General features: G+C 41.7%; 1 protein-coding gene across 1 annotated transcript in view; it reads left to right on the top strand.

Moving 5' to 3' along the window:
* The window catches only part of LOC123852434 (sodium/glucose cotransporter 1-like), a 59,326-nt gene that overhangs the window by 21,251 nt on the left and 25,699 nt on the right, over nucleotides 1–12,376 (top strand). The window contains 2 exon segments of the mRNA XM_064577682.1: nucleotides 984–1,088; nucleotides 2,124–2,204. Of these exon segments, the coding sequence (XP_064433752.1) occupies nucleotides 984–1,088; nucleotides 2,124–2,204 (186 nt within the window).

Here is a 12,376-nt window from a genome sequence, read left to right as displayed (position 1 = left end):
ATCTGTCTCCTCCACTTCAGTGCAAGCTTCTCGAGGCCCAGGGCCTTGCCTGGCTTGTTCACTACATTACCCACTGTGCTGAGAAAATGATTAACACTTAAGGTACTTGACACATGTTTTGGGGTTTGGTTTGGTTTGGTTTGGTTTGGTTTGGTTTGGTGACTGAATGAGTGTCACTTACCACACTCTGCATAGAAATTGCCTATTTAGTCTCTGTCACTAAATATAAGGTCCCTGAGGACAGCAGTTGAGTCTTAGTAACTCTTGTGTCTTCTGAACCCTATTGAGTATCTACTATGTTGGTGCTCAGTAAACATTTGGTTAATAAATGAATAGATGAATGTTGGGAGGATCTCTGCCCATTATATCCCTAGTTTGGAGACCACAATAACAAAGTTAGAGATTAGCCAGTTAAATGATGTGCACATGCTTTAAAATCAGTGCCAGGTAAGCCAAGGATCAACAAATCTGTCCTGCAGGCCAATCAGCCTAGTGTTCTCCTTTGTACAGTCCTTGAGCTAAGAATGGTTTTTTACAGTTTTAAATGGTTGTGGAAAACAGGAACAGTATGTGGCCTGCAAAGCCTACAGTATTTACCATCTGGTCTTTTAGAGAAAAAGCTTGCCAGCCCCTGATGCATGAGCTGTCCCCTTTGCCATTTCCCAATGGCAGAACTGTAGGAACGGCTCTCTCTGGGCACACTCCCTGCTCCAAATCTCCAGGAAGGAAGAGGCTAAGTTTCGTCTGAACTGAATTAATTGGATTAACCCAAGCCCTAAAGGTGCTGACCTTGCTGAACTCATGGAGTACAAGCCTTTTTGCCCAACAGAACTTGGGTAGACCTCAGCCCATGTCCATTAGTGATGGAGTGGATGTGCTAACCATAGACCACTTCCTGCAGATGGCTTCTAGGGTCTTTATGATATTGCTGTTGAATGAGCTGGAAATGAAAATGCAGCCTGTTGCCTTTGTACTCATTTCAGGTGGAGATCTGTACTGGTGCCAAGGTCATGAGACTGGTTTGGGGTTAGATGTCTACCTGGCCACCATAGTCTTGCTGACAATTACTGGCATTTATACCATCGCAGGTGAGGTTACTGTAACCACACACATATTTCTATTGACACAAAAGCTCTCCTTCTTATAGTGGAGTGCTAGTAGACATTGAGGCGGGGGGTCTCCAGCTTTTGCATTTTCTCTAAGTCTGTAGATCACATTGCTAGGCCCCAGGAGGTGGAACAGTGAAAATAATTGTGGTGGGGTGCCTAAGTGGTGTCCTACCTCTAGAAATCAGGTCAGGCCTGTGGGGGCTTTCCAAGGGCACTGGCAAGGATAGAAGTGATCATGTTTGGGGTGGGCCACGGCCTGACACTACAGGCTGCCAGGTAATGGAGTAGAAACAGAAAGGGAATGAGGGAGAGGCAGCAGCTAGAGGCATCCTGGTAACCTGGTCAGGCCATCAGATGGGATCTTTTATGTAGGCGGTTCTGTCCCAGAGTCTCTGCCTAAGGTTTTGAGAGTGGAGCTCTCATCAATTGTTTTTTCCAGCCACAATGCAAATCTTGGGTGCTGGTGAGTGTCCCTGGTAGTTCACCACTGTCTGAGGGGGGGAGAAACAGGGTGGGGAATGGAATGCACTCAGTCAATGGCTGTCAGTGCACAGGGGAGTGGAAGCTGGGCGTCTCTTCCCAGGGGACATTTGGTAATGTCTGGAGACATTTTTAGTTTTCACAACTGGGGGGGTTCTACTGGCATCTAGCAGGTAGAAGCCAGGGATGCTAGTAACCGTGGCTTCCAAACGGAGATTTTATGATTAAAGATGTACTTTTTTCTTTAGGAAAACTACCAGCTTTTCATCCATCCAAAAAGGGGGAAGTAAAGGGAAATTGGGACATAGAAGGGCAAGATAAGAATCCAACAAAAGATTGTGAGGGATATTAAAGAGAGAAAACAGGACGTACAAAGATTAAACATTGTATTGTAAGACCTACAGACTTAAAGGTACAAAAGATGTGAATGGAGCAATCTGAGAGGAAGCAAGGATGTAGAATAGGGACACAGAAGTGACTTTCAGCAGAGAGTCTCAAATGTGGCTTTTGTTTCTTTTTCTCCTACCTATTCAGGTGGTTTTGCAGCTGTGGTTTATACTGATACCTTCCCTGCTGCTGTTATGGTTCTGGGATCACTCTTGTTAATGGGCTTTGGTAAGTCAATCTTGGAAGACTGGGCACCATGAGTGGAACCTTTGAATCTGATTGTTGCCGAGGGCCACTCCAGCACCTTCATCTCACAGATGATGAGGCTGAAGCCCTCAGAACCCAAGAGCATTGTCTCACATCACCCAAAAAGTTGGGGATGGGCAGTGGGGGGGAACTTCTGCTCACTTCAGAAGACAGAAGAGTCGAGAAATAGGAGTGACAATGAAAAACTCTAGTGCTTTGGGACAGTGTCAAGAGGCCCACCCCACTCACCCCACCTCTGTGCCTCTGTCCATGCTCTTCCTCTCTAGTTAGAAGCCCCTCTCCTCTTCATCCATGTGGTTAAATCCACCCAGCAAGGTCAACAGAAGATCCACCTCCCCCCCAAAGGTGTGATTCTATGATTATTCCATCTACATGTCTTTTTTCCTGTGGACTCACATCACCACCACATACCACTTAATATTTTTGTGATACATATCTTGATTGTTCATTGATTGTGTCACATAAGAAATTATACCTCTTAGCTCCAAAACTTCTTAAGAACCAAAACCATTGTATCCTGCACATAATGTGCAGTCTGAGGCACATAGTAGGTGCTTATTAAGTAGTAAGAATGAAAATTATAGGGGGGAAAGATGGCGGAGGAGTAGGGGACCCTATTTCAACTGGTCCCCGGAATTGAGCTGGGTATCTACCAGACCACTCTGAGCACCCACAAAACCAGCCTGAGATGTAAGAAGATCTGGATCTCTACAAACAGAATATCGCAAGCAGCTGGTTTTCAGGTACGAAGCGGAGAGCTGTGATTCCGCGGGCAGATATCAGAGGATAAATGGCAGCGGGAGGGTGCCTGGACGTGGGGATCCTGCACCACTGGTGAGTGACAGCCTCGTGTGCTGCGGACGGGCACAGACTCGGACAGGCACAGACTCACAGACCGGTAGCGTTGGGAAGGACCTTTAGGGCAGCCCCCGGGGTGGAGGACCAGACCTGCGGGGTCGTGCACACGCAAACTGCAGCCTCCGAGATGGAACCCCGGTGCGCCGGGGTCCCGCTGGTGAACTGCAACCCCCAGGGTGGAAACCCCAAGCGGCAGAGTCACACACACACAAACTGGGAGCGGCTGGCGGTTTTAGAAGCACAAAGGGCAGAGATGTGCCCCGACCTGGAGGCAGGACTGGGAGCGCTGCGGAGGGGTGCACAACCCAGGATGCTGAAGTTTATAGCAGCACGGACAGAAACGGAGACAGTGTGGCCTGGCTAGCTCACTGAAGAACAGACTGCTGTCTCTCTGCTCTGAGGCAGAGGGTTGGAAATGGTCTCTTCTGCTCTGACTCGCGGAAGAGATGCGGAAAGCCGCCAGGGAAAGGCACCAGAGAACAAAAGCCCCAAAGACTGATTCCCACTGAGCCCATCCCCCACCACAGGGGGGCAGGGCAACTCCGCCCAAACAGGGTTGCCTGAGTAACAGCGCGGCAGGCCCCTCCCGCAGAAGACAGGCTGGGAAAACAATAGGCCAGCAACCCTAAGGTCCCAAGAAAACAGGTGCATCTTGCTTGGGTTCTGGTCAATAATTTGGACTCTATACATTCCCTCAAACACCCATCAACAGAATGACTAGGAGGAGGAGCCCCCAAAACAGAAAAGACTCAGAGATTATGACTTATGCTGCAGATTTACAAATGGATGCAGATATAACCAAGATGTTGGAGATGGAATTCAGGCTAGCCATTGTGAAGACAATGGCTAGAATGGAGAAATCAATTAATGGCAACATAGAGTCTCTAAGGGCAGAAATAAAAGGGGAATTGGCAGAACTTACAAATGCTATCAATGAGATCCAATCCAATCTAGATAATCTAACAGCTAGGGTAACTGAGACAGAAGAGAGAATAAGCGACCTGGAAGACAATATAATAGATAAAAAGGGAAAAGAGGAGGCCAGGGAAAAACAACTCAGGATCCATGAAAATAGAATCAGAGAAATAAGTGACACCATGAGGCGTTCCAATGTCAGAATAATTGGAATCCCGGAGGGAGTGGAGAGAAAGAGAGGACTAGAAGATGTATTTGAGCAAATCGTAGCTGAGAACTTCCCTAATCTGGGGAATGAAACAAACATTCGAGTCCTAGAGGCAGAGAGGACCCCCTCCTAAGATCAAGGAAAACAGGCCAACACCCCGGCATGTAATAGTAAAACTTGCAAATCTTAGAACCAAGGAAACCATCTTAAGGGCAGTTAGGGGGAAGAGATTCCTTACATACAGAGGGAGGAACATCAGAATAACATCAGACCTATCCACAGAGACCTGGCAAGCCAGAAAGGCCTGGCAAGACATATTCAGGGTACTAAAGGAGAAGAACATGCAGCCAAGAATACTTTATCTGGCAAGGCTTTCATTTAGAATGGATGGAGAGATGCAGAGCTTCCACGACCGGCAGAAGTTGAAAGAATATGTGACCACTAAGCCGGCCCTGCAAGAAATATTAAGGGGGGTTCTATAAAAGGAGAAAGACCTCAAGAGTGATCTACAGCAGAAATTTACAGGGACAATCTATAAAAACAACATCTTCACAGGCAACATGATGACAATTAATTCATATCTTTCAATAATCACTCTCAACGTGAATGGCCTAAACACTCCCATAAAATGGCACAGGGTTGCAGATTGGATAAAAAGACAGGACCCATCCATATGCTGTCTACAAGAGACTCATTTTGAACCTAAAGATACATCCAGACTGAAAGTGAAGGGATGAAGATCCATCTTCCATGTCAGCGGACCTCAAAAGAAAGCTGGGGTAGCAATTCTTATATCAGACAAATGAGATTTTAAACTGAAGTCTGTCATAAGAGACACAGAAGAACACTATATCATTCTTAAAGGGTCTATCCAACAAGATCTAACAATTGTAAATATCTATGCCCCCAACATGGGAGCAGCCATCTACATAAGCCAACTGTTAACCAAAATAGTCATATTGATAACAATACGTTAATTGTAGGAGACCTCAATACTCCACTCTCAGCAATGGACAGATCATCTAAGCAGAAAATCAACAAGGAAACAAGAGCTTTGAATGATACATTGAACCAGATGGACCTCATAGATATTTACAGAATATTCCACCCTAAAACAACAGAATACTCATTCTTCTCGAGCGCACATGGAACTTTCTCCAGAATAGACCATATACTGGGTCACAAATCAGGTCTCAACCGATACCAAAAGATTGAGATGATTCCCTGCATATTCTCAGACCACAATGCTCTAAAACTGGAACTCAATCACAAGAAAAAATTTGGCAGAAATTCAAACACTTGGAAGCTAAAGACCACTCTGCTCAAGAATGTTTGGATCAGGGCGCCTGGGTGGCTCAGTTGGTTAAGCGACTGCCTGCCTTTGGCTCAGGTCATGATCCTGGAGTCCTGGGATCGAGTCCCGCATCGGGTTCCCTACTCAGCAGGGAGTCTGCTTCTCCCTCTGACCCTCCTCCCTCTCATGCTCTCTGTCTTTCATTCCCTCTCTCTCAAATAAATAAATAAAATCTTTAAAAAAAAAAAAAGAATGTTTGGATCAACCAAGAAATCAAAGAAGAACTTAAACAATTCATGGAAATCAATGAGAACAAAAACACATCTGTCCAAAACCTATGGGATACTGCAAAGGCGGTCCTAAGGGGGAAATACATAGCCATCCAAGCCTCACTCAAAAAAATAGAAAAATCCCGAATTCACCAACTAACTCTACACCTTAGAGAACTAGAGAAAAGGCAACAAATGACACCTAAGCCATGCATTAGAAGAGAAATAATTAAAATTAGAGCAGAAATCAATGAATTAAAAACCATAAATACAGTAGATCAGATCAACGAAACTAGAAGTTGGTTCTTTGAAAGAATTAATAAGATTGATAAACCACTGGCCAGACTTATCCAAAAGAAGAGAGAAAGGACCCAAATTAATAAAATTATGAATGAAAGGGGAGAGATCACGACTAACACCAAGGAAATAGAAACAATTATTAGAAATTATTATCAACAACTATATGCCAATAAAGTGAGCAATCTGGATGAAATGGAGGCCTTCCTGGAAACCTATAAGCTGCCAAGACTGAAACAGGAAGACATTGACAACCTGAATAGGCCAATAACCAGTAACGAGATTGAAGCAGTGATCAACAACCTCCCAAAAAACAAGAGTCCAGGGCCTGATAGATTCCCTGGGGAATTCTACCAAACTTCAAAGAAGAAATAATATCTATTCTACTGAAGCTGTTTCAAAAAATAGAAACAGAAGGAAAACTTCCAAACTCATTCTATGAGGCCAGCATTACCTTAATCCCCAAACCAGGCAAAGACCGCATCAAAAAGGAAAATTTCAGACTGATATCCCTGATGAATATGGATTCCAAAATCCTCAACAAAATCCTAGCTAATAGGATCCAACAATACATTAAAAGGATCATCCACCACGACCAAGTGAGATTTATCCCTGGGATGCAAGGGTGGTTCAACATTCGCAAATCAATCAATGTGATAGAACACATTAATAAGAGGAGGGAGAAGAACCATATGGTCCTCTCAATTGATGCAGAAAAAGCATTTGACAAAATACAACGTCCTTTCCTGATTAAAACTCTCCAGAGTATAGGGATAGAGGGAACATTCCTCAAGCTCATAAAATCCATCTATGAAAAACCCACAGCGAATATCATCCTCAATGGGGAAAAGCTGAGAGCCTTTCCCTTAAGATCAGGAACACGTCAAGGGTGCCCACTCTCACCACTGTTGTTCAACATAGTACTAGAAGTCCTAGCAACAGCAATCAGACAACAAAAAGAAATAAAAGGTATTCAAATTGGCAAAGAAGAAGTCAAACTCTCTCTTTTCGCAGACGACATGATACTTTATGTGGAAAACCCAAAAGACTCCACGCCCAAACTACTAGCACTCATCCAACAATTCAGTAATGTGGCAGGATACAAAATCAATGCACAGAAATCAGTTGCTTTCTTATACACTAACAAAGCAAATGTAAAAAGAGAAATTAAAGAAACGATTCCATTTACAATAGCACCACGAACCATAAGATACCTCGGAATAAACCTAACCAAAGAGGTAAAGGATCTATACTCTAGGAACTACAAAACACTCATGAAAGAAATTGAAGAAGACACAAAAAGATGGAAAAATAGTCCATGCTCATGGATCGGAAGAATAAACATTGTTAAAATGTCTATGCTACCCAGAGCAATCTATACCTTCAATGCCATCCCGATCAAAATTCCAATGACATTTTTCAAAGTGCTGGAACAAACAATCCTAAAATTTGTATGGAATCAGAAAAGACCCCGAATCGCCAAGGAGATGTTGAAAAAGAAAAACAAAGCTGGGGGCATCACGTTGCCCGATTTCAAGCTCTATTACAAAGCAGTGATCACCAAGACAGCATGGTACTGGCACAAAAACAGACATACAGACCAATGGAACAGAATAGAGAACCCAGATATGGACCCTCAACTCTATGGTCAAATAATCTTTGACAAAGCAGGAAAAAACATGCAATGGAAAAAAGACAGTCTCTTCAATAAATGGTGCTGGGAAAATTGGACAGCCACATGCAGAAGAATGAAACTCGACCATTCTCTAACACCATTCACAAAGATAAACTCAAAGTGGATGAAAGACCTCAATGTGAGACAGGAATCCATCCAAATCCTAGAGGAGAACATAGGCAGTAACCTCTTTGACATCGGCCACAGCAACTTCTTTCAAGATACATCTCCAAAAGCTAGTGAAACAAAAGCAAAAATGAACTTTTGGGACTTCATCAAGATAAAAAGCTTCTGCACAGCAAAGGAAACAGTCAACAAAACAAAGAGGCAACCCACAGAATGGGAGAAGATATTTGCAAATGACACTACAGATAAAGGGCTGGTATCCAAAATCTATAAAGAACTTCTCAAACTCAACACCCAAAAAACAAATAATCAAGTCAAAAAGTGGGCAGAAGAGATAAACAGACACTTCTCTGAAGAAGACATACAAATGGCTAACAGACACATGAAAAAATGTTCATCATCATTAGCCATCAGGGAAATCCAAATCAAAACCACACTGAGATACCACCTTACACCAGTTAGAATGGCAAAAATGGACAGGGAAAGAAACAACAAATGTTGGAGAGGTTGTGGAGAAAGGGGAACACTCTTACACTGTTGGTGGGAATGCAAGTTGGTATGGCCACTTTGGAAAACAGTGTGGAGGTTCCTCAAAAATTTAAAAATAGAGCTACCCTATGACCCAGCAATTGCACTCCTGGGTATTTACCCCAAAGACACAGATATAGTGAAAAGAAGGGCCATATGCACCCCAATGTTCATAGCAGCAATGTCCACAATAGCCAAACAGTGGAAAGAGCCGAGATGCCCTTCAACAGATGAATAGATAAAGAAGATGTGGTCCATATATACAATGGAATATTACTCAGCCATCAGAAAAGATGAATACCCAACTTTTACATCAACATGGATGGGACTGGAGGAGATTATGCTAAGTGAAATAAGTCAAGCAGAGAAAGTCAATTATCATATGGTTTCACTTATTTGTGGAACATAAGGAATAACATGGAGGACATTAGGAGAAGGAAGGGAAAAATGGGCGGGGGAAATTGGAGGGAGAGATGAACCATGAGAGACTATGGACCTGAGAAACAAACAGGGTTTTAGAGGGGAGGGGGGAGGGGGGATTGGCTAGCCTGGTGATGGGTATTAAGGAGGGCACGTACTGCATGGAGCACTGGGTGTTATATGAAAACAATGGATCGTGGATCACTACATCAAAAACTAATGATGTATTGTATGGTGACTAACATAACATAATAAAATTTAAAACTACCAAAAAAAAAAATGAATGAAAATTATACCTAATATGAATCAAGTATCAGGTACTACTAGATAGCCATTTATCCATATTGCCTCATTTAATCACCACAGCCACCATGATGCATAACTGCTATCGTTATGCCCATTTTACAGATGAGGAAACTAAGTTATTCAGTTAAGTAACTTGCTCATGAGACACACCAAGAGCAGAACTCATAGCTGGGTCTCTAAACACCAAAGCCCAGTATGTCAACTAATATATTACAGTATCTGTAATGGCAGGTGCACTTACCTTAAAATGGAAGTTTCCTTCCACTAGCTAAGATAATGACCTTAGTGAGGTTGGTGTTAGACACTGCTCCATGGGTCAGAGATTGGTCTTACATAAATCTAGAAGGAAAAACTCTTGGCTCAGGTATTGAAAAATTATTGAAATGGTATGTGAATACAGTTGAAGGACTATGGCTCCATAGAGCATATAGTTGAACCCCATTAAATGAGAAATGATAGAATCAGAGTCTCATAATCCTCAGTTTAGTAAGCATTAGTGTGCAGTTACAGGGTAACTGGGGGGTTACTCAGGGGTACTCAATGCTTTATTGCTGGAACATAAAATACATGTCAGGCATGAGCCAAGGAATTTTTTAATAAGCTGGGAAGCAATGACTAATTTGAGTGACAAAACTCTCTAAACTATAAAACACACTAAGCCATTGTGTTTAATTGTGTACTATTATTAAATATTAACACTTTTTAAACCTACCAAGTTCACCCCAATAGTTGAAAATGACATCCAATTAAACTTTAAGAGCAGGTAGAATATTCTATTTGATGTTAGCAATTATATCTCTAAATAATTATATATTCTTTACTGTTATAGACTGAATGTTTGTCTCCCCCCGCCAAAAATTCATATGTTGATATCCTAACTCTCAATTGTGATGGGAGGTGGGACCTTTGGGAAGTGATTAGGTCTTGAGGGCAGAGCACTCATGAATGGCATTAGTACTCTTATAAAAGAGGCCCCAGAGAACCCCCTCACTTTTCCACCATTTGTGGACACATTAAGAAGATGGCCATCTGTGAGCAAAGAAGCAGATCCTCATTAGACATCCAATCAGCCAGCACTCGATCTCAGACTTCCTAGCCTCCAGAACTGTGGGAAGTAAATATTCGTAGTTTATAAGTCACCCGATCTATGACATTTTGTTATAGCAGCCCAAACAGACTGACATTTTCTGAGAAATGTAATGGGATTTTTAAAATTGGGGCATTCATGTTAGTTCTTTTGGTAAGTAAGCAGTTTTAAAGTAGTGGAATAATTGTTTTTCTTTTTAAAATATGTAAGAATTTATACATCCAGGGTGCCTGGGTGGCTCAGTTGGTTAAGTGACTGCCTTCGGCTCAGGTCATGATCCTGGAGTTCCAGGATCGAGTCCCACATCGGGCTCCCTGCTCGGCAGGGAGTCTGCTTCTCCCTCTGACCCTCCCCCCTCTCCTGCTCTCTCTCTCTCATTCTCTCTCTCAAATAAATAAATAAAAAATCTTAAAAAAAAAAAAAGAATTTATACATCCAAATGAGTGTTGTTCAAACTAGTCACCATAAAACCCCATGTATATACAATTGCAATTTTTAATTTTTAACTAATACACACAGAGGTAAACAAAACAAAAAGGTACCCGGTGAAATACTCATTGCCCTCAGTTTCTCAGTTCAGCTCCCCAGAGACAACCAGTATTATAGTTTTGTGCATATCCTTCCAGAGATATCCTTCATATATACAATCATTGTTTTATCTATGAAATGGATACATAGGTAGAATCAAAACAAAATTTTGTGGCCTGCTTTTCCACCACTGGTACTATATCTGGGGCAAATTTCTATGTCTGTGAATAGAGATCTACTACATCGTTTTGGTTTTGTATTTGTAATAAACTTTATTGAAAAGTACCCAAGTCAAAGTTGTAGCTAGATGAAATATCACAAAGTGAACACATTCTGGTAACCAGCATCCAGGTCAAGAATTAACTTTTTGGTTCCTTGCTTTCCAAACTTAGTTTTTGTTTCTTTTTCTTGCCTTATTACAGAGGCCTGTGTATTCAACACAGTGTTGAATAGAGGCAGAGACAACAGGCATCCTTGTCTCATTCCCAATTTAGAGGGAAAGCTTTGGATATTTTACCATTAAATAAATTATTTGCTGTCAATTTTTTGTAGATACTCTGCCAGACTAACAAGTTATCTTCTGTTCCTAGTTTGCTACAATTGTTTATCATGAACAGGTTTTGAATTGTAGCAAGTGTTTTTTCCACTTCTGCTGAGAAGATTATATTATTTTTCTCCTCTATTCTGTTAACACAGTGAATTGTTTTGAATGTTAACTCAATCTTGCATTCTTGGAATAAACCCAGCTTATTGAGGCATACCCCAAATTCCTCTCTAGAGGGGCTGTATTAACTTTTGTTCTCAGCAATATATGTGCGAATATGTGTTCCCTAGCCTTTCATGGTTGTTCATGGTGTTTAAGACTTTTTAAAAATTTGCCAAATAGGTGAAGAAGAAAAAGTATATCATTCTTGTTTTAATTGGAAGTTCCCAGATACTGGTGAGGTTGAACATCATTTCATATACTTAGTGGCCATTTGTAGTTCCTCTTTCATGAATTACCCATTCGTATTCTCTACCATATTTCTTCTGAGTAGTTTCCCTTGGCTGTCAGTGTATAGGAGTTCTTTATACATGACACAAATTTCTTCTTTAAGTCTAATTTTTAACTTGATTTCAGTCATATAAATTTTAAATTTTGAGGTCAAATTTATCAACCTTCCTTTTCTTTTTTGTATCTTGTCTAAGAATATACTCCCTAACTCATAAAGATACTCTGTTTTGGGGCACCTGGGTGGCTCAGTTGGTTAAGCGACTGCCTTCGGCTCAGGTCATGATCCCAGGGTCCTGGGACCGAGTCCCACATCGGGCTCCCGGCTCAGCGGGGAGCCTGCTTCTCCCTCTGACCCTCTCCTCTCTCATGTTGTTTCTCTCTCGCTCGCTCTCTAATAAATAAATAAATAAAATCTTTAAAAAAAGATACTCTGTTTTTTTCTAATAACTTTGTACTTTTGTATTTTACCTTTTTTTAATCCACATGGAATTCATTTGTAGAAGTGCCATGAGGTATCTTATTGATTTTATAGTCAGTCAGTATTCTTTCATTGACTAGTTTTGACTCCAAATGATTCTGAACACATTTCAAAACTCAAGTTTGTATCAAAGGAGCATGGTTTAATATG

The sequence above is a fragment of the Mirounga angustirostris genome, unplaced genomic scaffold (assembly GCF_029215605.1).
Source record: "Mirounga angustirostris isolate CCGP_5_RB_7025 unplaced genomic scaffold, mMirAng1.0.hap1 SCAF_14, whole genome shotgun sequence".
Taxonomy (NCBI): Eukaryota; Metazoa; Chordata; class Mammalia; order Carnivora; family Phocidae; genus Mirounga; species Mirounga angustirostris.
The sequence above is the reverse complement of the archived record's forward strand: the minus strand, read 5'-3'. Positions and strand labels throughout refer to the sequence as shown.